The following is a 25,195-nucleotide window of genomic DNA, read 5'->3' on the forward strand; positions in this document are numbered from 1 at the left end:
TTTACCTAGTTTTTTTTTTTAAAAAATTGGTACTGTGCTGCGTATTTTTTATTAGTTCTTATGAATTCCAACCTTTTTTTCTTAATCATTTCTTAACATATTTAATTCCAACTATACCATTGCTAAAAAGAAAAAGGTTTTTTCTCAGGGGTAAATTGCTACGGTACGTTTTTCAAAAAAATTTATAATTTAATAATTCAGTTTAATAAGATAATTAAAATAGCTATCTTATTATTTCTTCAAAAGAATAGTTTAAAATAAAAATTAAATTTCAATAAAATTTTATAAAAAAATTATTTAAATTGATTGAGTGACTTTCTAAGTGAAACATCAATTGTTGAGTGGCTTTTGAGTTATAAAACAAAGTTAAGTAACTTTCTAAGTGAACAACTCAAAGTTGAGTGACTTTCTAAGTGTAATGAATTTGGGAATATTTTTAAAATGTTTTTATCAACACAATCAAACAGAAGAGAGTTCTAAAATTTGTAGAAACACATATATATCACTCAACTTTGCGATTTGAAGCTTACTCTTCGTTACAAAAGTAAATCAATTATGCTCAAAACTTGCTGAATGAACTATGATATCATATATCACAATTACCTACTAGTTTCTATGATAATATTGACATTTCATATCTTGGCAAGAATCCAGTTTTCACACTAAAATGAAGCACATTATCGTGGATTTTTGTTATCTCCGCAATAACGAGAATTCAAATAGAGTGCTTCTTCCCATACCTACCTTTCTTCAATGTTTATTCAAGTTAGTTGTTATTGCACAACACAAAACTTGAGGGGGGTGTATTGAGATAAACTTATGGTTATTAGTTTGTTAGGAATATGTTTAGTTTTTTTTTTAAAATTAGTTTGAATAAGATATTTAATCGTATCTTCAAGATTATAATAAGTTGTTAGATTACTTCCTTAAAATTAGTCGAGTTAGTTACGTTCACTTGTACTTGAGCAGATGCTACGATTGAATAAAACTCATTCAAGTTTGCTTTTATTCTCAAGCTCTTTAATAACAATTGAATTGATAAATGTATATCATATTTGATTGATTTGATTTTGACCAATAACTGACCCAAATCTACCCCCAACACCTCTAATAGCACTAATTATAATGGTGAATTACAAAGTAATAAAAAACTTCTTTAAATTCTAGATGATGAACCAGTTACTATAAAAACTACGGAAACGATTCAAAAATGATTTAACATATTAGAAATAGTTCAAAATGTCCTCCTTCCACCTATTGGTTCAAATTTACCCCTCCTTTCACATATTGAACAAAAAGTGCCCCTTACCTATTGAAAATAGTTCAAATTTGTCCCTCCTTCTATCTATTAGATCAAAAATGCCCTTAGCATATTAGAAATAACTCAAAAATATTTTCTAATTATAAATATATATGTCTACAATTTTTTTACTATACTTTGCCAATTATTTAGTTTCCTTTTGATTTTTAAAGTTTTTTGTGTAAAGTACTTAGTTGTTTGTTTACATGTTTGTCTTGCGTAATAAAAATACTTGAATTAAATAAACAAAATATATAAATATATGTTTGAATTAATCCGAATAAATGTTGTTTGAAAATATTGTCTTAATCACAGAAAAAGAGAAATTTAATGTATGCCCACAAAGAATACTCCCTCCGTTCCTTTTTATATGTCATCTCTTTCTATTAATAGTTGGTCTATAATACTTGTCATTTTATAAAATCAATGCATAAATTACCATATTCTTCCTATTATACCCTTGATAGAGTAGTTAATTAGTCTTGGAAATATATATTTTGGCCATCCTAGGAAAACTAATAAGTAATTAATATTCATTGGAGTACTCCATACATTGATTAATTACTCTCTCCAATCACTATTCTATAAAATCTTAATTTGAAAAAGAAATCTCAACAAACAAATTAAAAATAAAAGATGGAGAAAAAATCTAAAATAATCTTGAAAGTTGAAGCTTTAACAATTTTTAATTTTTTTTTTAGATCAATTGGTGAAAAAAATTGGCTCCAAAAATAAACTCAAAAATTTAAATAGTCATCCAAATGCATTTTAATTTTTGAAATCTAGCATATTCATCATTTATTGATAAGTTGACTTAAGAAAACATTAAATAAGGATAGAAGAGTAAAGTTACTTAATTTCTTAATGCAAATACAATTTAAAAATGTGACATATAAAAAGGAACGAAGGGAGTAATTTTTTGTGGAGAATTTTTTTCTTTTAACATGTTTCTTAAGAAAGAGTGCAAATACAATATTACTTAACATAAATTATACAAAAATCTTAGTAGCTATAAAAGTCTTAAATTGTTACGTAATGAAAAACAAAGAAGATATATAACTAAAATGCTAATAGTAGTAAAATGGATTAAAATGTTGAGAGTTAATTTATTCAAATTTAAAGGCTAAAGGATTTTTAAAAATATTTTAATATTATAAAAATATTATATTTATAAATTCTAATAAAATATTTGAAGACTGCATGGAGTGCAGATATATTAACTAGTATTTCATAGTTGACAAACATATTTTCTTTTAGGTAGAAGGAGAGGAAATTTGAACAATTTCTAATAAGTTAAAGGATATTTTTGACTCAATAGGTGGAAAAAAGGACAAATTTGATTGTGGAAGGAGAACATTTTATTGAATCATTTTTAATATGTTACGAATATTTTTGAACATTTTTTGTAAGAACTATTATACAGAAATAGATTACATTGAAGTCCTCCAATAATAACTGTTACTTTTTCTTTCACAATTTTAGAATTTTGCAGGCATAAGATCTTGATAATAACAACTGTCTGTAGAATTTTGCAGGAAGATCTTGATAATTGTAGAATTTTGCAGGCCCGTCATCTATAGATGGTGCCCATAAAACATTAAAAAAAGTGTGGACTAATTTTCTAAACTTTTCAAGTTCTAGTCGTAACTTAGAAACTTTTGGGGCATTACAATTGCATGAAAATATTTATTTACAAAGATACACTCTACAATTATAATTTGGTGCTAATGCATGCAACAAAATCCCTGCATTATTAATACCTAGAAATTCATGACATTAGTAATACACACCTTAATACATAATAGAATTTACATTAGTTATACATTGCATAGTATACCAAATAAAGTATTTACTAATATACGGAGTTAATACATATATTATTTTACTAATATAATATAGTATCAAACAACCCCTTAGCATGTTAGTTTTGATTTTTATGCATTATATTATTTCCTTTCCTTTGGATAAACAATTATTTCAAACAAAATATAGACATAATGTGTATACCTTATTTACTTATCTACGTTAACCTTTTTTTATATTCGATTTTTACAATTATAAGAGAATATATTTTATAACTGCAAGTGTGGACCTTTTGAGCTTTGGCTAGTCATTTATAGAACCGATTTGGACATAAATTTTAAAATATTTTTGAAATGTATGTTTTTATTTTTTTGAGAAATATATGGTTTGATCATATAGATATTATCTAATTCTTGAGAGACTAGTTTTCAAATCCCAAAATCTACTTCAAATCTGTTTTTAGGCCAAGCTATATTATTGTTGTTTTTCTTAAAAAAATAATAATTAAAACTTGCCTCTAAACTTTTATATTATATGAAATAGCCCCTCTATAACTTTCTATTTATTTTGCTTGATTCGTATGAATTTACTTCAGATTTGTTTTGCTTATTTGTATAATTTTTTTCATCAAAGTCATAAATCTTTTTCAATATATGAGGTCTCTCATCACCTATTGACGGATCATCATATACCAGTTTAGCATAATTTAAAATTAGTAAGTATGTTTTTGTTTAGTATAATTGAGTATAAGTCACTTTTTACTTTTTTCCATTTCAAAAAAATAAATAAAATTGAAATGAAAATATATTCTGCCAGAAACTATAATCAACCACATCTAATTTTATAAAAAAAATTGAAAAGCTGTAGATATATTAAAGCTAGTAATTAAGGTAGAAGTAGTTTGAGGTGAGAGAAAGAGTGAAGCAACAACGGCTAGTGAGAGAAAACATAAAATAAAGGGAAGCAGCAGAAAGTAACCGTTAGGACTTGAAAAGCGCTCATAATATTTCATCAAATCCTCCTTCCTTTCTCACTAAATAAACTATCCGTTACCTTCCTTCCTTCTTTCCATCAACAACATAGAGGTTTTTTCTATACAGAATTTGAGCTTCCGCCATTGAATTGAGCTCAAGAAAAAACATGGAATCGATAACACAAAGAAGAAAGAGTGGAATTAACCTTCCATCTACAATGTCCGAAACCTCTCTTCGGCTTGATGCTTTTTCTTCTCCTCCCAGATCAAAGCGAACAACCAATTTGGCGTCATCGCCAATGTCCAACAGGTCACCTCGGACAATATCGAACCTGTCATCATCTCCGTCGTCTAAATCTGCAAGTTGCAGTGATAGATTCATTCCTTGTAGATCTTCGTCAAGGCTACACACTTTTGGTCTGGTGGAGAAGGCGTCTCCGGTGAAAGAAGGAGGAGGAAACAATGATGCATATTCCAGGTTGTTGAAATCTGAGCTTTTTGGGGCTGATTTTGGTTGTTTCTCTTCTCCTGCAGGTTCTAAAGGATGTGCTAATTCACCCATGAGTAGTCCCAGTAAGAATATGCTCAGGTTTAAAACTGAAAATTCAGGCCCTAATTCTCCGTATTCCCCTTCGGTTTTGGGGCATACAGATACTTCACTCTCCAACGAGGTTTCTACCCCTCCTAAACCCCCTAGGAAAGTGCCCAAAACACCCCACAAGGTATATATATATATATATTTAGTCACAATGGTTAAATATTCTTCGTTTAATTGCATAGTTTATGACTTTCCATTGATTGCAGGTTCTGGATGCACCATCACTTCAAGATGACTTCTATTTGAACCTAGTTGATTGGTCTTCACAGAATGTTCTTGCGGTTGGGCTCGGAACTTGTGTTTATTTATGGACAGCTTCAAATAGTAGAGTGAGTAGAAAATGCTTCTTCTTTTTGTTCTACTTAATACTCTCAACTGAATATTGCATTTCTCAATAGGTGACAAAGTTGTGCGACTTAGGACCGACTGATAGTGTCTGCTCTGTCCAATGGACTAGGGAGGGGTCTTACATATCAATTGGTACAAGTCTTGGGCAAGTTCAGGTACAGAGAGATTGTACACAAATCAATGTCAAGTTTTGTCGAGATATATATTTATTCATAGGGACTGATCAATCTCTTTCAGGTTTGGGATGGAACTCAATGCAAAAAGGTTAGAACATTTGGTGGACATCAAACAAGAACGGGAGTCCTTGCGTGGAGTTCGCGCATCCTATCTTCTGGTAGCAGAGACAGAAACATCCTTCAGCATGACGTTCGTGTTCCAAGTGACTTTGTTAGCAAATTTATCGGTCACAAGTCCGAGGTAATTTTTCACGACATACAACTTCAAATGAAACCAAAGGCATCTTCTTTTTAAGAGTCAATATTTTTTTGTCTCTCTCAATCAGGTATGTGGGTTGAAATGGTCTCATGATGATCGAGAACTTGCGTCAGGGGGAAATGACAATCAGGTATAGTTATCACACATCTAATCAACTAATTCAACAACAACAAAAGAACATTTGCTTAAGTATGTTGGTTGTGAATTGTGATCCACAGCTCTTAGTGTGGAATCAGCGATCTCAGCAACCAGTTTTGAAGCTAACGGAGCATACTGCCGCTGTTAAGGCCATTACCTGGTCTCCTCACCAATGTGGCCTTCTGGCATCAGGAGGAGGAACAGCTGATCGATGTATTCGCTTTTGGAACACAACGAATGGCAATCAGTTGAACCATATTGATACAGGAAGCCAGGTTTGTATATTGTGGGAATTACAATGCCAACTTATTTTCCGCCTAGTTTGTGGAAATTTGACAAGATTTATGCAGGTATGCAATCTAGCTTGGAGTAGAAATGTAAATGAGATAGTTAGCACACATGGGTATTCCCAAAACCAAATCATGGTGTGGAAGTATCCATCAATGTCAAAGGTAAACTAATTAAATTGTTATTCTTTATTTATTCTCTTTAGATTGTATGGTTTTGGGTATTTTAATTAAATCCCAAGTTGTGACAGGTTGCCACTCTAACTGGTCATAGTTTGCGTGTCCTATATCTTGCCATGTCACCTGATGGCCAGGTATTGCACAATATATTACATGTCTGAAAAGGAGATCGATCGATCACATTATCGTACAAAGAAAGGATCATACTTAAAAATTACAATTTAACGTGGTCTCGCAGACAATAGTGACTGGAGCAGGAGATGAGACACTCCGCTTTTGGAATGTATTTCCGTCAGTAAAAACTCCTGTAAGTCAGAATGTCCGCAAGATTTAACCCTTTCGCTGTTAGAAACATGGCATTTAGCGTCTAGTTGTTTGTTTTGTTATTTCCAGGCAGCAGTGAAGGACACAGGAGTATGGTCTTTAGGCAGGACGCACATACGTTGATGTAATTATTGTTGCTGTAAATGGAAATGGAAATCAAGGAAGACACAAATCATACAAATATATTCATACTATTCTTTTTGCATATTTGTACATGCCTGTGAAAACAATCTCCAGAAAATTGATTGTGCTGTTTTAAACACATTTTTTATTCACAAACATATTTATGCCTGCCTGTAAACAATCTCCCAAAATTGTGATGCTTTTGTTTTACCTTTTGGCCTGTTGCCTCTATCTAATTTGGTGCCACAATCACTCCAGCTGGCTATTATTTACATTGTCAATCTCCATAACTTTTGCAATATTGCTATTATACATTGATCCTTTTGGCCTGTTGCCTCTATCTAATTTGGTGCCACAATCACTCCAGCTGGCTATTATTTACATTGTCAATCTCCATAACTTTTGCAATATTGCTATTATACATTGATCCTTTTGGCCTGTTGCCTCTATCTAATTTGGTGCCACAATCACTCCAGCTGGCTATTATTTACATTGTCAATCTCCATAACTTTTGCAATATTGCTATTATACATTGATCCTTTTGGCCTGTTGCCTCTATCTAATTTGGTGCCACAATCACTCCAGCTGGCTATTATTTACATTGTCAATCTCCATAACTTTTGCAATATTGCTATTATACATTGATCCTTTTGGCCTGTTGCCTCTATCTAATTTGGTGCCACAATCACTCCAGCTGGCTATTATTTACATTGTCAATCTCCATAACTTTTGCAATATTGCTATTATACATTGATCCTTTTGGCCTGTTGCCTCTATCTAATTTGGTGCCACAATCACTCCAGCTGGCTATTATTTACATTGTCAATCTCCATAACTTTTGCAATATTGCTTATACATTGATTCAATGTAAAAATCCTGAAAATACAGAATGCGTGATTCTTATGAGATCGCAACCGACAATTCTTACAACTGAAACTTAATAAAAAAAATTGTATCCATAAACTCTTTTCCGGACTCTGCTAACATGTATGCACCAGGCTGTCCTAATCTTTACCTTAATTTACCTTTTCTCAATAAAACATTAGTAAAGGTGATAGATAATTTTATGTGACACAGTTAGAGACAAGTGTTAGGGGGTTTTAAGGTATGAAGAAGATAATTTTTGGATTGCATCAAAAGGCTATATTATCTTTTCAATTGTATTTCTCTATCTCATTTTTTGTCTATAAATTAAGATCTTAGACAACACAGAGATATTTTTGTCTCTTCTTCTTCCTTTCATTTAAAAAAAAAAAACGAAGCAAGTGTCGTGTGATTTTGTTGAGTTTGCTGGAGTTGTGTAATTCCGCGGTTATAGAAGCATTTTTTCGTTCTATTTTGGGAGAAGTAACCCAAACCTTGGCAACCATGAGAGGGTTATAATTTCTTAAGGCACACTGAATTTGTGGGAACGAGTTAATTTAAGAAATCATAACTCACTTTAATATTCTGTGTATTCCAGTAGTCAGTCACAATTCTTACCGTTTAACAGAAGCAAATGAAAAGTTCTCCTAAAAATATTGAAACACGAGTTTGGTTTGAGCCATTAGAAAGTGATTTGATTTTTTCCAAAACTGTCCATCGCCAGTTTCAAATTGCAAAAGGTTTGAAGAAATGACAAAGAAAATACATGAGTAATAAGGTCAATGTGATGTGGCATCAAGTCACATGCAAGAGAGTGATTTTCTCCCTCCTTACATATTTCTCCCCACATAATTCTAGGGTTTTACCAGCCTAAAACAGAGAATTTTCATCGCGTGATCATCAAAAGAAAGACAATTTTAGATCATAGCTAAAAAGGGCACTCCGAGTATAGGAATTTTTTTATCTTAAATTGTTGTTTTTCTTATTCATATTTTTATATTTGCTATCTTAAATTCTTAGCGTTACTACTTGATTTTCTCTTTTGATGAAAGATGTATTGTTTCTTTTCTCTTTTCTTCAATGTACAAGGCATACACCGAATTGATTTCCGTACTATATAAGAAGCATTTTGAATTTGAATATAGTTAGTTACTTGGTAAATTTGAACACTAGCATTTCAATGGGTGTTCCTCAGATTAACCGTCATCAAATTGTTGCACATGTCTGCAGATATGGCCATCAGGCAACATAACAAGATACTCTAGTTTCAAGAGCTTTAGTGCTTCTCTTCTGCGAATATGAACCGGATCAAGTACAGTACCTGTACATATCTATCTTGTGTTAGCCCAAGAAATGGATCAGTGAATTAAGAACACTAACCTGCAGGTTCAAAACTTTCTTCCGTCAGCCCTAACTAGCAAGTAGCTATCCAGCCTTGAAAATGAGTCATGTGTGTCTAGTAGGGGCTTCGTACTGTCACTGACAAGTCACCCACCAAATAATAACAATATTATCTTCTATTAAATTTAATGAAACACGTTCTCTTTATAATAGGTGAGGGTATGCAACTCGCACCAACCATAAGCTTTTTAACAGTTAAAATCACAATGAATAACATTCCTCAACTACAGTGTCACGGCTCAGCTTAGGTTATTAACATTTTATGATCTAGGTTACAAGAACAGATATGAACACAGCTCAAATCACAAGATCACTCATCTGCATTATAAAAGTGTTCATCCTTCTGTTCCTAGCCAGGACCCTCTATCGCAGTTCCCCTTCTCTGTCAAAAGTGACCCATGAATCATGATGCAGTTATTCCTGGTGGGGACTGTCCATCACAGGTTCTCCTTGCTTTCTATTCAAACCTGTCTCTGTGATGCTAATTCCACCCTATTTATATGCCACTAAAGTTGGAGATACTCTTGAGTGATTCCTCCTCCATTTCAACAAGCTGGCGGCAGAATGTTTCAACAGTGTGTGCCTCTTCTCTGAATGCAATTCTGAACTCCCTCCACTGATATTCACGAGAACCATCGCTCCTTATTGGACCTAAAACTTTTCCCAGCACATCCAATCCTTTCCGATCTATAGAAAGCAGATAAGCATCCTTCACATAAAACCAGGGATCAGTTCTCTTCTGCATATCAGCTAATAGTTTATATAGTGACTGAATGATAATGCAAATTGGTAGGCCGAGGGCAATATTTGTTGATGTTTGGTGTGGATTTATGGCTTATGTGTGTCATTATATAGTAACTACCTCGATCACAACAATGATATGCTGTGACAACTATAAGTTAGACATAAAATTTAAGGATCCCACCTTGAAAAATGAAAATAATGGCAGTAAACATGTGTAAGAATTTACCAGGTTATATATAGTCACAATGGCCCTAAATCTAGTGCAGTGGCTTAATTTATCTTGGAACTTCCAAATGAAAGTATAAGAAAATCACTTAACAGATATTTAGCATGAGAACTCAGAGAAGACAAATACATTTTACCCGAGCTTTCAGAGACAACCAGAAATCACCTTTGCGTTCTTATTCAAGTGCGTGATGCAGAAGAGAATTAGAGCCCTACGCCTCACCTCACTTTGATTAATTCCATCAATCAGGCTCATGGTATGTGATGCTACAAAATACAATACATTTAGAGAATACTGCTCATCAATAATGAGAACACATTGGTCCTCAAAATAATCAGATATGCAAACATCAACAGTTCAGTTCTAAAACTCTTACATAAAGGATCAGGTTTTGTTGCATGGACTTCCTCTAGATCTACTTCATGAGTCCCTCCATTGCTGTCAAAGTACATGTATGAACTGTGAAGTAGATAATTTTTCATTAGCAAGACATTTCTAGCCAGTTTTCAGATATATTAAATTGTCCCATCCATCTGAATTTATATCATACACTTTTTATTATTATTTTCGATAACCGTGGTATCCGGGCCAACATGCACACAACTAATTTCATGGGACAAGTTGACTCTGTCCACCAAGACTAGGACAGATGGGAAGAAATCACCTAGTGTTTTTATCTCCGCTGGGATTTGAACCTAAGACCTCATCATTCTAACCACTTCATTCACCACTAGGCCACACTCTTGAGGGCTTTTATTCTTGTTTGGATAAGCAAGAATAGCCTACTGAGGACCCTGCGCCTCCAAGCATAAGGTTATGTGTTATCACTTCTTAGTCGCCCAACGGTTTATAGTAGTAGCTATTGGCAGTTTCTCATTCCAGTATTAGTTATTTCTTCGTAGTAGTTTGCAGTTTCTCATTCTAGTAATGTTGGGAAGTCTGAACTCATATCCTAATTTCTAGGGGTAGCTATCTTATCAGTATTGTATTTAAACTCTATGTTTATCCCTTGAATTCTAAGCAGAAAATGATTACAATCTTTGAGTAATTTAACTCAAGGGATTGCATGATCTCTCATAACAAACCAACACCATAAGTCGTAGAAAGAAAACATCTTATTTCATCTTGCAGTGACCCATAACTAGATCCACATCAGGGGACCGTAAAAAATTGGTATCAGAGTCGGGAGTTACGGGAGACCAAATTCAATATCAACTGGCACAATTGGTGAACTTGTTCCAAGAAGAACATGCAGCCAATTTAGCCAAACAGGAAGCAATGAATGCTCGCTTTGATGCACTAACAAAGGATTTAGCAAATTCAAAGGTTGATTCTGAATCAACTGAACATACCAGTCAAACTCGCGGTTGGAAGGGTAAAACTGGAGTGGCACAAGGGTCAAAATCAGAAGCGGGAGGAAGTTCCATCATTCCTCGACATACAAAGTTGGATTTCCCACGATTTAAAAGTCGGAGGACCCTTTGGAATGGTTGAACATATGTGAACGCTTCTTTCGACACCAACAAACTCCAGAAGAAGAAAAGGTTGGACTTGCTCCTTTTCATTTGGAGGGAAATGCACAACTTTGGTTTCTTCAACAAGAGATAGATATGCCTCAACCTTCTTAGGATGAATTCAAACATCATTGTAGCCTTCGTTTTGGGCCACCAATCACAAGTTGGAAAGATTAGCTAAGTTACACCACATCAGGTCTATGGCAAATTACCAAGAAAAGTCTAAGCAGTTAGTTTCGCGGGCTGGTACACTCGCACAATCACAAAAAATTGAACTTTATATCAATGATCTTGCTGATTAATATAGCAATTGAGGTTGAGTTGCCTAATCTCTAGATTTGGCTACGGTGATGAGTTTATCTCAGCTTTATGAACTCAAGGAACAACTCATTTGTTCGCAATTGTTAGATAATTGCTGATCAAAGACATCAGGTTTCTCACCTCAACATATCAAATTTGTGAAGAAATTGACCAGATCTAAAATGGAGGAAAAGCGACAAAGGATTTTGTTTAAACTGTGATGAAATGTGAACCCAAGGTCATCAATGCGAGAAATCATTTTGGATCGACTCTACAGACAATGAGGTAGAATTTGCTAAAACAAAGGAAAATACAAATACTTTCCACACTTAGCGCTTGAGGAGAAACAGCGGTTTGAAGGAAGGGAGTAATGTTATCACTCAAATCTCCCAACTATTTACAGCAGTAATTATTTCCAGTAGTTACTTCTTTGTAGTAGTTATTTGCAGTTTCTCATTCCAGTAGTAGTTATTTCTTTGTAGTAATTTGCAGTTTCTCGTTCTAGTAATGTAAGGAAGCCATGTCCTAGTTTCTAGGGCAGTTATCTTATCAGTATTGTATTAAACTCTATGTTTATCCTATGAAATCCAAGTAAAAAATCATTTTAGTTTTTGAGTACTTTAAATCAAGAAATTGTAGGTTCTCTATGACGAACCAACAACATAGGTCATACGGAAAAAACATCTAATTTCATCTTGCAGCGTCCCATAACTACATCCATATTGTTAAATTAGTTTTTGGGCCTAACTCACACCCCAAAAGCTAGCTCAAAGAGAGGAGGATTGCCCAAGCCTTACAAGGAGTCCACCCATCTCATTAACCACCGATGTGGGACTTTTGTCATTCTTTAACACCCCCACCTCACGCCCAGTGCTTAGCATCTGGTGATTGGGCAATTTTGATTTTGGGGGCCCCAACATCGGGTGAGACGGCCCCTACTCTGATACCATGTTAAATTAGGTCTTGGGCCTAACTCACACCCCAAAAGCTAGCTCAAAGGGAGGAGGATTGCCCAAGCCTTATAAGGAGTCCGTCCATCCATCTCATTAACCACCGATGTGGGACTTTTGTCATTCTTTAATACATATCAAGGACCATAACATTGTGGTTGAGTCACCAACAGAACCAAGAGGAGAAGATGGAGGTTGAGCTCCTCACACTAGGGGAGGAATTGGTGGGTGAAGTTTACCATATAAAGATATTCTAAAAAATTGTTTGCACACCTATACGGAATAAAATGTAATAAGTGGTTTCCAAGAATCTAAAGCAAAAAAATAGTTAAAGGAAATCCATTCCTACATATCTACCATTACAAAATTACCGTGATAACTCACTCCAAAATTGTCAAATACAGTTAAATTACATCACATGCACGGGTAACCAGGGAGTAAATAAAAAGGAAGCTACAACCTATAAAGGTACTTCTAGAAATCCATTCCTACTTATCTATAAGTCACTAACTTTTAAATATTGATATTATAAAAGGTTCACAAAATTGTGAATATAGCTAGCATTCACAATAATTAGCAATCACAAATACATATTGATCACTTCACCTCACTTTATGGGTGTTTCAGTGTCGTCATCAAGGCTATAAGACATATTATTCCTTACCAATGAGTGTAATCCTGAAGAGGCGTCACTAAATAATTGATATTTTACTTAATATAAAAAAATTCAATTTCTTTGTCCATATATTTATTATCTTGTTATTATAATTATTAGTCTTGGACTAAAAATAAATATTTGTATTTTTCCTCCATTTGCACCTTCTTCACTAAAGCCCGCGTTTTATTTGCGCTATCTTTAAAGCCCCAATGAACCTTAGAGCTTTTTTGCGCTTTTTGCCATTCATAACACTAGTTCTACATTCAGTTGTACCAATAGTATCTCCAAGAAAGAAGAGAAAAAGTTAGAATCTCATCTCAAACATCTCTTTTCTTCCTTGTTGGATAAGTACTCATGCCAAAAACTTATAGAGCTCAAAGTCATTTTGATGAGCCTCAAGTTATAAAAACTTATCCCAGGAGGCCAAAATAAACAATTAAAAGACTTAGAGTCTGTTCGGCATTGCTACTAAAAACAACTTATTTTTAGAAGCACGTTTTAAAAATGGCTTTTTAGGAAAATGCTTTTGAAAAAAAACAATTTGTGTTTGGTTAATTCATTTGAAAAGTGTTTTTCATAAGCAAATTGCGTTTGACCAATCTTTTTTTAAAAGTGTTTTTAAGAGTCAAATTACAAAAAAAGAACTATTGATGCACTTTTAATATTAAAATTATTTTATAGAGAAACTATTTTAAATATCTATTATAAAAAAATAATTAAATTTTTATTTTTTTTAAATTAAAATTTACATGAATTTGCAATCAATAGTATACCTTTTTGGGAGGATGAAATCTCTAATTGTTATTTTTTTTCTTTTTTCTGATCTTGTAAAAATATTGTTGTTACATTTTTTCTAATTCTACAAAATAAAACGTACAATAATATATAATATATAAAATAATAATATATAAACGTAAAATAAATTATAAAATTTATTATATAAAAATTAAAAATAAAATTCTTATATGAAATTTAACCAAACTTATGAAATATGTTAATTAATTAATAAGAAATATATTGGTAAATATGTATATATGAAAAGGACATTTTAGTCTTGAGAAAAATATTTTTTTGTTTCTGCTTCTATTTTTAGCTTCTTCCCAACAGCAGAAAAACTATTTCTGCTTCTATTTAAAAGCACTTTTACTGATTTGCCAAACACTCAATTTATCAACAAAAGTGTTTTTTTCTCAAAATAAGTGTTTCTGGCCTCCCAACAACAATGCCAAACAGGCTCTTAGTAACTGTCATGAGACAATTACACATGTATTGAGTGGTTTTTCGATAGAAAAAAGGGGTAGGATGGTTACAAGAGGGATATTTAGAAAAAGAAAAGGGAATCTTTTGGGAGAGTTCTAGCTAGGGCTGAGTATCGATTGGTTTGGTTCAGTTCGGTTTTGAAGTTTATTGGTTTGACTTATTGGGTTATCGTTTTGTAGACATGCTAAACCGTTATAGAACCATTAAGATATTGGCTTATCAATTATTGGTTTATCGGTTATTGATCGTTGTCGGTTCGGTTATCGATTATCGGTTTAATCGTTAAGATTTGACACAAGAAAAATCATTGATAATCACTTAGAAACAAGGTGACAAACCAAATGAACCATGCACATGAGTTCACTTATTGCAGCTTACTCAAAAGCAAACACTTTCTACTTTGTAGAATAACCAAAAGTTTGAGACAGCCAGAAATAAAAGTAGGAAACTAAGCTCTAAGTCAATGACTTTATATAGAAAATGGTATAAATAAAATTATTTAATCTACTATTGGGTTATCGGTTAACCCATTAAGAAAAAACTTCAAACCATTAAGAACCAATAACTTGATAACAAAAAAAAATCAAAATTGTTATCAAAATTGAAAACCAATAACCCATTACTATAAACCAATAACTTTTTCGGTTCGGATTTGAACATCCCTAGTTCTAACCTTTCGAATGTATAGAAATGTTGAAAGTTCGTGTAATCTTAGTGTTTACGTATTGTATAACTAAATCTCATTCTGTTGTAGATGCATTGGAAGCCCTTAAATTTAGTATTTAATTATACTTTTAGTTGCTTTATTTATTATTCTAGAATAGAGATTATGTTTCACAGTTTCATAAGGATTAAGTTAAGTTATAGTTATTAGTTTGGAATAGGATTTAGGTCTCCTACTTTCATAGTTTCATTAGACTTGCTATTGATGTAATAAGACTCCTATTTAAAGGGGCTTTTGATGAATAAATCAATAAGTCATATTTTCAGCAAAAAAGCAAGAGATTAGAGTTCTCTCTTCCATTGAACTCTAAGGTTTCAGTCTCCCTTTGAAGAGCTAAAGAGATCAAAGTTCTCTCTTTTAATGAATTCTAAGGTTTCAGCCTCCCTTTAATGAGCTGATTTATATATCGCCTTGTGAATCGATCCTTCCCTAATGATTCATAACACATTCATGTCTTCGGATGTAATTTATGGTGTTGGCAGTGTCCTAGTGATTGTTTTTCATACTTCTTGTTGTAATTTCAGTGTAACTAGTATGAAACAACAGTATTTGTTCCTTTATTTACTATTTCAGCAGAAAAGTCTATCACATTTCTTTGTCGACTCTCGGTATAATATTGCAGAGGGACAGAAGGTTAGGAGGAAACAAAAATCGAACTGATAGTACATATTAATCTTTTTTGATGAAGAGTATATGATAATCTAGCTGAATAAAAAACAATTACTGATAAGAGTTGAATTAAAAACTGTTCACCTTGGGCTGAACTTGAAGACAACATATCTTTTGTCTGAATCAAGTAATTCCTGGAGATTGTCACCTCGGTATGTAGCACCAAGGCTGGATGAATTCAGTATACCCAAAACGGAGTAAGAGAACTTCTCAATCATGCTCCTTTCAGATGATATGACTTCCTTAAGGCTGTCTCTAGGCAACCTAGCCTGTCATGGAGCAAGAAGAAACATTTCAAAAATCACTTCTTCATGCTAGCATGAAAAGGTCCGTTAGTGAAACGAACAACTCTCTTTCCAGCACAAGGTCACTTAGCTAGACAATTTAGTTGTATGACCACAAATGGGTATTACCAAGCTACAACCATATCAACTCAGCTCCTCAGTTAGTCAATCCTACACAAATGCTGGTCTAACTCAACAGGTAAATAAAAAGGCAGAAATATAACTATGAAATGGCAGAAATCACTTGTAGTACATTCACTTGCAGTCCATGAATGTATGCAGAGGATTAGCAAAAGTTAACAATAATTCACAGCTTTCATTGGAATTTGCCGAGCCTTCCTCCTTTCTTATTCAATGGATGGTCCAATTTCAACCTATCTTGTTTTCTCTATACAAATAAGCTGAAGAAAGTATCCATTTCTCCCTTTATTTACATTCTGCCTTCTGTCATTTTACTCGTGAATTTTATCTTTATTTTGTACCTTTTGATGAACTCAAACTTTCAAGCATTCAGTATATCTCACTGTTTCATACTTCTAATATCTGCTCAATTCATGCAGAAGGATGATAGTTGTTTGCTAGGCGAATACCTATGGGGATGAGTAACTTAAACTTGACTTATGCAGGTCCAAGCAGCCTCAAGTTCACATTCAGAAAAGGTTAGCCAAAATTCCGTTTGGTGAAAACCCTCCAAACCAACCCCCTCATAAAATGGCCATCCCTCCCTGCTCTAACATACTGTTTCACTAATCACTACTATGAATAGTTGGGAGCCTAACATCACCGAAGAGTGCTATCAAGAACAACATAAATACGTTGATTCAAAGTTTCTCATAAAAGCAGAAGATAGGCAAATGAATTGAATAGTCAGACAGCAATATTAGAGGTTAAAATAAAGTGAATTCATTTGTCGGGAAGGAGCCATCTAAAACACACCTTTTCATCTTTAAGAGGCAGAACTTCACCCATCAGAGCAACCCGAGCTGGTAACTGCATTATGCTATGTCAGTTTGTACAAATAGCTAAACATCCCCCAGATAGAAGAACGCACTGTGTGAAGAGTTCCTCAAGAAACAAACTTAAATGGAAACAAGGAAGTGATATACAACATGACAACCACTTCAGACTGACAATCTCACTAATTGCTACACAAGAAAAATAATGAATTGAATGATTAAGGTTAGAGCTATCAGACACAAGATGTAGGAAAACAAACGGTTCTATACCCACTTTCTTGATAGAATTGAGAAAACTTGGCAGTGGACCTGGGAAGGGACTGGCCACAGCAAAAGAACCGCGCTCATCTATCATTGTGTTCTACATAGAAAAGAGAAACAACATGTCAGGGCTGTTGTACATCCTCCAATGAACCAATTCAACCAACAAGCATGCATCACAAATTAGATTCCGTATTACTCAATAGCCAAGCTATTATATTTTCCTTCATGGTATCAGAAACTAATGTGGAGCTTTGAAACCCAAACCAGGAAATCATGAGTTAAAAATTAAAACTTAGTAATTTGCAAAAAGAAGTTTATCATAAGGCATAATGCATGAACAGACACTCAAACTTGGCCTCGGCTAACAAGTAAGCACTCTTAACTTTGAGAGTGCACTTCTAGACACCTCAACTTGGTCTCAACTGGTAACTAAACATCCCAACTCATCCCACTATGTTTCGTGGACACTTGACGCTGACTTGGCACATAAATTTTGGAAATGTCTAGATGATCATTTTGTAAGTTGGAATGTTTAAATGACACAAGAGACGATTTGAGGTGTCTATATGTGCATACTCAAAGCTGGAATGTTTACTTGTTAGTTGAGGCCAAGTTTGAGTGTCTTTTTTTATGTCTTATGCCTTATCGGAAAACTAAAAGGCAATGTTTTATGGAGTCCTATAGCAATATATATTCAAGAATTATATTATCCTTACAATGTTGTCCCGAATTCATATGCCGTCATTATTACTTCATCTTGTGTTGTCTCTGATAGCTATAGTTTTAAGAGAAAGGTTTTAAAAGAATAAGAATCTTCATTGACTAGAGAGGAGGGGTTTAAGCCCTATAAGTAAAAATAAGGGTTTTGAAAGAATGAGAATCTTCATTTGACTAGAGAAGAGGGGCTTAAGCTCTATAAGTAAAAATAAAGACAACGAAATAAATCGACTCTGTAGGAATATATACAAATCAAGAAGAAAGCAAATCCCAGAAAGAGCGAATGAACACAGAAGTAACTCAAATCTTCACAAAAAGCAATACATAAGAAATCAGAAACAACAGTTCCAAAATCTTTTTGCTACATTATCACTTGTTCCTATTTCAACCTTTCTCCCATCTTATTTTGCATTCCCAGAAAGCAAGCTTTCCCTGTTTAAAGTAAGGTTCTTAAGAAACAGGCTGATTTCATTCTCCACACCCCATAGATGTCTTCCATACTATCTGCATTCAGTAAAGTGGAGTAATTGTAAAGACTAAGTTACTAACTTTTTTTATGGAAACTGAGATCAGTAGGAGTTGCACTACAATGCCTCAAGCTCTGGGAACAAGAAGGGAACTGAACGCACGGGAAAATAAAGAAAACCTAGAACAAAAATGGAAGCATATCCGAGACTAAAAAATCATCTTCTTCTCAGACTAATGAAATTCGTTAAGTATACCAAAATGCCCCAACAACCTTGAATTACTCTGTTTTAATCACTTCTGAATGCCATAACCCAACTTCACCCCTCTTGTAGAATCCGACTTGCAAATCACAAGCCCGGATTTGTAAATTGAGAAGAAAATAATCTTATTGAAAAAAATGGTAGGCAGTTATCTTCCTGATCCATATGGATATCCACGTTAATTAAGGGGTAACAGTTGTAGGTTGCTTAGAGACAGAGAGATAGAGACCTCAATTCAATCTAGAACAGGAACAGTGGATCTGATAATATTATGCTACAGAGCCAGTTCAGTGATAATGAAATCAAAGACTGTATTATGGCATGTGCTAGGGACAAAACACCTAGCCATAATGGCTTCACTATGGCCTTCTTTATCACATGCTGGGATGTCGTCAGTAGAGAAGTTGCAGCTGTACAGAATTTTCATGATCAAGGCATTTTTGAAAAAAGTTCAAATGCTGATTCCAAAGAATATGGGGGCCAGTGAAGGACTTCAGACCTATTAGCTTAATAGGTTGTATATACAAGATCATCTCAAAAGTGTTGACGGAAAGGCTCAAAAAAGTAGTTTCTAAACTCGTGTATGCTCAACAAATGACATTTATAAAAGGCAGGCAGATTATAGATGTTATATTGATTGCAAATGAGTGTGTGGATGTGAGGAAGATCAGCAAGGTGCCAGACATCTTATGCAAGTTGGATATTGAAAGAACCTGTGATCATTTACACTTACACTGGAGCTTTCTCCAGAAGACCATGGAAAGTATGGGCTTTGGTGACAAATGAATTAAGTTATGTACTACAACTGTGAAGTTCTCTATTCTGATAAATGGATCCCCTGTTGGTTTCTTCTCTTCTAAGAGAGGACTGATACAAGGAGACCCTTTATCCCTTTTTCTATTTATTTTAGCAATGGAGGGACTCAATGACATGCTTAGGACAGCACCAAACAAATGGTTGGATACGGGGTTTCAAAGCAAACATGGATGATAGACAGAGCCTGGCCATATCTCACTTCCAATATGTTGATGACACTTTGATCTTTAGTGATGCAGACAACTCTCAACTGAAGTACTTGAGAGTCATTCTTATTTTATTTGAAGCCATTTCAGGTCCTCACATTAATTGGGGTGAACGCTTCTTTTACCTAGTTAATGAGGTGCCTAGGATCTATGTTGCTCAGACTCTCCATATATGATGTCGCAGCTGTGTCGGATCCTTCAAAAATGTACTATTTTTTGGAGGATCCGACACGCACTTGTCCATATTTTTGAAGAGTCTGAACAGAATAGCCTAGGATTGCTAATTTAGCCACTATACTTGGGGGGAGGGGAATAGGATAGCTTCCCACAGTTTATCTTGGTATGCAAGGTCAAAAGGTATTTGGAACAGGAACAATGTACTGGAAAAATGTGATATGAAGCTAGTGAACTGGAAGAGCTAGTATTCGTCTTTGGGTGATAGAGTTACACTCATAAAAAATGTTTTTGATACACTACCTAGCTACATGATGTATGTTTTCCCTATGCCAACAAATGTGACTGACAGACTGGATGCTATTGCAAGGAATTTTTTGTTGCAAGGAAATTGTGATCCAAACAATCACAAGATCCACCTAGTAAAGTGGGATCATGTCACACTTAGTAAAAAGGAAGGGGTCAGGGAATAAGATATCTGAAAATTCAAAACCATGCTTCTTATTAAGTGGCTATGGAGATTTGTCTCTCAAGAACAAGCATTATGGAAGGATACAATAATCGTGGATCAACAAGGTGGCATTACGACCTTATGAAACTGGAGTATGGAGATGACCCAAATTAATCAACAATAGTAAAATCAAGGTAGGTAATGGAGGGAAGACCGCTGGGTAGATCAAGACACTTTAAAAGCTAGATTTCCTAATTTTCAACTTGAGCCTGCAGAGAAAGGCTACAGTTAGAGAGATGAGAGACAATCAGGGATGAGACCTCAGGTTTAAGAAAACATTTGAATGATTGGGAGGTGAGCACATTGATTGAGTTTCTTAACATTCTAGAGCATTGCAAAGGCCTCAACACAAGTGAGGGCAATCTGTTTTGACTACCAGACAAGCAAGCAAGATCCTCAGTTTGTTCAGGTTACAGAAGCTCTCAAAGATCAAACACACAACAAGGTGGTTAGCCTCGAAGATGATAGGTGACATTCAAGGTGGCATCTTTCACTTGGTTGTTAGACAAAACAGGTTGCACTCACTCAGGATAGCCTCATGAAAAAGGCGCTCCAGATGTTCTTATTGTGAATGTGAGACAGTGACAATAAACCATCTCTTTCTACATTGTGGAGAGACTGAAGATGTGGCAGATTTTCATCAACCTAAGGGGCAATAGCTAGCTTATGCAAAGGAATATTAATTAAGCTTTACCATAGTGGAATAGAGATGGTAGTCAGGGCACAGGGAGAGATGGAAGATTGTCCCAGCCTGAGCATTTAGTGGACTATCTGGATGGAAAGGAATCAGAGATGCTTTGAAAACAAGAGTTGCCCCCTTCAGAAAATGAAGATGAATAGTCTGGCTCTTTTTCTTTTTTTTTGGTGTAAACATGATTATCCTCAAGAAGAAGAGGATATTCCTAGCACTTTAGATTACTTATGAATTCATAGGAGGCTAATTATACTTCTATGATTTCTGATTGTAAGTAATATTGGAATACCTTCGGTGTATTCCTTTGTTTATAATACATGCTACTTTTCTCAATAAATATAAAGCGTAGGTTGCTATCAAAAAAAAAATTAAACTAGTAACTTTAGGTCACTATCAAATTATTATACCTTCAAAGGTTCATCTTCCTTTCTTTTCTTTTTTTTTGAAGTTTTCAAATTTTGTTTTAATCAAGGTTTTGTTACTCTCTGTTTATATGTCCTATGGTAAGACGTTTAGGGGTTGTTTGGTTGGGAACAAGTTATCCCAGGATAATTATCCTGGGATAACTTTTCCCACCATCTATATGGGATAACTTATCCCATCACTAAGGTATAAATGGTGGGATTAGTTATCCCAAATATGACAACCAAATAAGACACCAAAATTTAATCTCAGGACTATTTTTTTATCCCATGACCATTTATTCTTACCCCTCACCAAACGACTCCTTATAGTATAGTGAATCAGTTTTTATCAAATTATTAATCATATGATACACATATTGAGTATACCACCATGCCTAGTCATAGATTAAGGCTTCTTCTTATCCAGAGAAACAAAATAAACCAAAAGTAATAAAAATAATAAAGAAGTAAATAATTGAAGTTCTGACATAGCATGTGTGATCAAGAAAAAAAATACCTTTTCAAGGTATCACTACATGAATCATGCTACTAACAGAAAGCATTTGGATAGACATTCTGTAGAAATACCACCTCCACTCCACCCTCTCTTTGAGGGAGAGATAACCATGAGCACAAGGCAATTGGAGGAGGAAGGGAGGGTAGAATAGACAGAGAACCTCAAATTAGGCTCAACTCACAAGCTCAAATTTCGTTTTTTCTTTTTCTTTATACTGCTGCATGGATAAGATTGAAAAAACTTATCAAACTGATGGTAGGGAGACCATAAATGCATATGGTCCATCTTATTCGTACACAAGTTTAATATTGTCATTTTCGTCGTTATGAACACCATAAAACAAAGTTAATTTTACGATAACATGATAATATCTCCTGTATCATCCAAATGAAAATCTATAATACCCTCAAGAGGAGTAGTACAGGTAAGCAATTAAGTGTAAGACGAAGCAATTCAAATAAGGTTAGAATACTGAAATTACTTGGTAAATGCAGATTTGAAATATTATTAAGATCTCATATCAAAGTGCTTAAAAATGTGAAAGGGCTGAAATATACCACATTGTGCATATCATTTTCAGGTACCCAGATGTAGGGCTTGCCTCTCTTGACGAAATAGCGGACTTTTGAAGTGCATATTTCCCCTTTGCTGAGATAAACAAGGTAATAAACAGATGGGACAAAAGGCAAATAATAATATCATAAAAGCATATATATACCTTCCATTAGCATCAGCCTTCACAGTATTAAGGTAACCTTGCCAATTAGATGCCAATATATTCTGCAAAAGCATGTATAAGATCATTTATGAAGGAAATTTTCGAAATGAACAAGAGGTTCCCCACTCACCTTGCATTTTTCAGCATATGTTAGCACCGAAGTTTTGCCTCCTTTAATCATCTCACTCAACACTACTGTCTCTCTCTCTCTCTCTCAATGGTACCAACAGTAAGAGAGGCGAACCGGAAAGTCGTCGATGGACAAGGGTTTCTTCGGGGTTTATCAAAAAAAAAAAAAAAAAAAATTATGAATAAGCATTTACATATCATCCTCCTTAACTCATTTTATATCATGTTTGGTTTGCAAATAGAATAAAAGTTTATGTATAAATTTGGAATAAGGTACAAGTACCTCTAGATTAGGATTGAAATTTCAGAGATGCGTCTTAATTAAACAAAGGTCATATTACTCTTCTGAGCTCATTTTTTTGTAATTTTGTACACCTTTTGACTTACGTGGCACAATTCATGACTCCACACAGTTGAAGCGCGTGATAGACCAAATCATTCTCAGATAATAATCTAAAAGTCTGATGATCACTATCAATAGTAATAGTTTCCTTTGTGGTTTTAACCACCTATTTGAGACTAAGTTTCTCAAAAGTTCCCATATGATATATTATTCTGGGTGATATTTTAGGAATAGTCCACTTATTAAGTAGATCAAGATGATGTGGTATATCATATTCCTCTTTTCTACTGTTTTTAACAGTAGATTTCTTCTTTATGATATTCATAATGAAAACAGTGTGTTGAACTATATCACATATAGCTACTGTAAGTGCATGGCTCTGATACCATATGATAAACGGATCGATCAGTCAGGCTACAAGGAACCTTTACAAATGTAAGTAGTCCTAGCAATAGTTAATGAAAGTCAATGAAAACCCCTACTATCCGGGTCCGCCCTGCGCCTTCCCTGGCCAACGGGTAATCCAACAGATTCCTTCGGCAGTCTTTCATAAACTTTCACTAACTTGCCTAGATAACTTGCATCTGACCTTAGTCTAACTATTCAAATTGTCTTCATAATAGACACAAACTTCATATCTTATAGTAACTTAGTATGCTATAGCTCAACACAAATAATTTTGCCTATCATTTAGGACCTGCCTGGATAACTTACATCTGACCTTAGTCTAACTATTCAAACTGTCTTCATAATAGACACAAACTTCATATCTTATAGTAACTTAGTATGCTATAACTCAACACAAATAATTTTGCCTATCATTTAGGCTAAGTACATAAAGAAATATTTAAAAAATAAGGAATAGTACCTGGAGCAAGCTCCAAACCCGTCGATGTACAAACTCAACTGAAAGCTTTTTATTTAAACTTGGAAACTTACAAAAGGGAAATATTACAATACTTTAGAGAGAGAGGGGGGGGGGGTTTCTAAAACTTGCCTCTTTACTAAAACCATACATCCTCTTATATAGAGGTAGAAAAATGAATAAAAAGGATGGCCTACAATCTTTACAATGGCCAATAATAAAGAGATAAGACCGACAAACAAGTGTGGCCTTCTCCACTATCTACTATGGTCAACACGGCTTCTTCTAATGTGGCTATTGAAGTTAGACTCGATAATATCGAAAGTCTTAAGTATTTGGGTAATAACTCAGAATCTTCTTCGTCTATGGAAGGAGAAAGCAATAATCTTGATTTTATGAAAAATCTTTATTTTAAAAATGATAAAAGAGATTTTTTACAAAGCCTTAAAGCTTTTACATCTCAAAAGTTTAATACTAAAATTACTCTTCATATTGATTATAATTATAAGAAAGAATTCATTGCTCTCATTGATAGTGCTACTGAGTTAAATTGTATTCAGGAAGGACTGATTCCTTCAAGGTATTTTCATAAAACTAACCACAATCTTCGTTCAACAAATGGGAGTAAAATGAATATTGATAGAAATTCAATAATAGAAAGAGATTTTATACTAAGTAATGGAGAAATTACCAAATCAGTTTTTCCTCCATTACAATCTTTTCAAATTAATAAAAATGATAGGATTGTTAACTTCAATGCTTTTTCAAAATTATTTGAAAATGATACTGCTCTTGTTACTACACAGCATATTAATGTCATTATTAAGCAAGGTAATTATGCAAATATTTATATGAGCATATTAGGTGAGCATATTGTTTCTCTTCACGATAAAGTTGATAAACTTATCTCTATGATAAATTCCAATTCTAAAGGAAAAAGGAAGATTGCTCATAATAGCATCCAGCCTCCCCCGGAGATTGAGGATTTTTAGTTTAACAGCTTCAGTATGATCATTTGACCATGCTTTTGGATTAATCTTTAGCTTGTCG

General features: G+C 34.1%; 2 protein-coding genes across 2 annotated transcripts; one reads left to right on the forward strand and one right to left on the reverse strand.

Moving 5' to 3' along the window:
* Positions 1-4,081: 4,081 nt before the first annotated feature.
* On the forward strand, positions 4,082-7,290 carry LOC102600890 (protein FIZZY-RELATED 3). The gene is made up of 10 exons (XM_006343684.2): positions 4,082-4,798; positions 4,881-5,003; positions 5,073-5,177; positions 5,260-5,439; positions 5,525-5,587; positions 5,676-5,870; positions 5,946-6,047; positions 6,134-6,196; positions 6,301-6,369; positions 6,456-7,290. The coding sequence occupies exons 1-10, from the start codon at positions 4,244-4,246 to the stop codon at positions 6,507-6,509; spliced, it is 1,509 nt and encodes a 502-aa protein (XP_006343746.1). The 5' UTR covers positions 4,082-4,243; the 3' UTR covers positions 6,510-7,290.
* Positions 7,291-8,875: 1,585 nt separating this feature from the next.
* On the reverse strand, positions 8,876-23,111 carry LOC102601232 (uncharacterized). The gene is made up of 9 exons (XM_006343685.2): positions 22,939-23,111; positions 22,809-22,870; positions 22,648-22,738; positions 17,334-17,420; positions 17,040-17,093; positions 15,904-16,088; positions 10,121-10,203; positions 9,910-10,010; positions 8,876-9,483 (listed from the first exon to the last, which is right to left on the reverse strand). The coding sequence occupies exons 1-9, from the start codon at positions 22,987-22,989 to the stop codon at positions 9,271-9,273; spliced, it is 927 nt and encodes a 308-aa protein (XP_006343747.1). The 5' UTR covers positions 22,990-23,111; the 3' UTR covers positions 8,876-9,270.
* Between the last annotated feature and the right edge of the window lie 2,084 nt (positions 23,112-25,195).

Source organism: Solanum tuberosum, unplaced genomic scaffold (genome assembly GCF_000226075.1).
Source record: "Solanum tuberosum cultivar DM 1-3 516 R44 unplaced genomic scaffold, SolTub_3.0 scf00050, whole genome shotgun sequence".
Taxonomy (NCBI): Eukaryota; Viridiplantae; Streptophyta; class Magnoliopsida; order Solanales; family Solanaceae; genus Solanum; species Solanum tuberosum.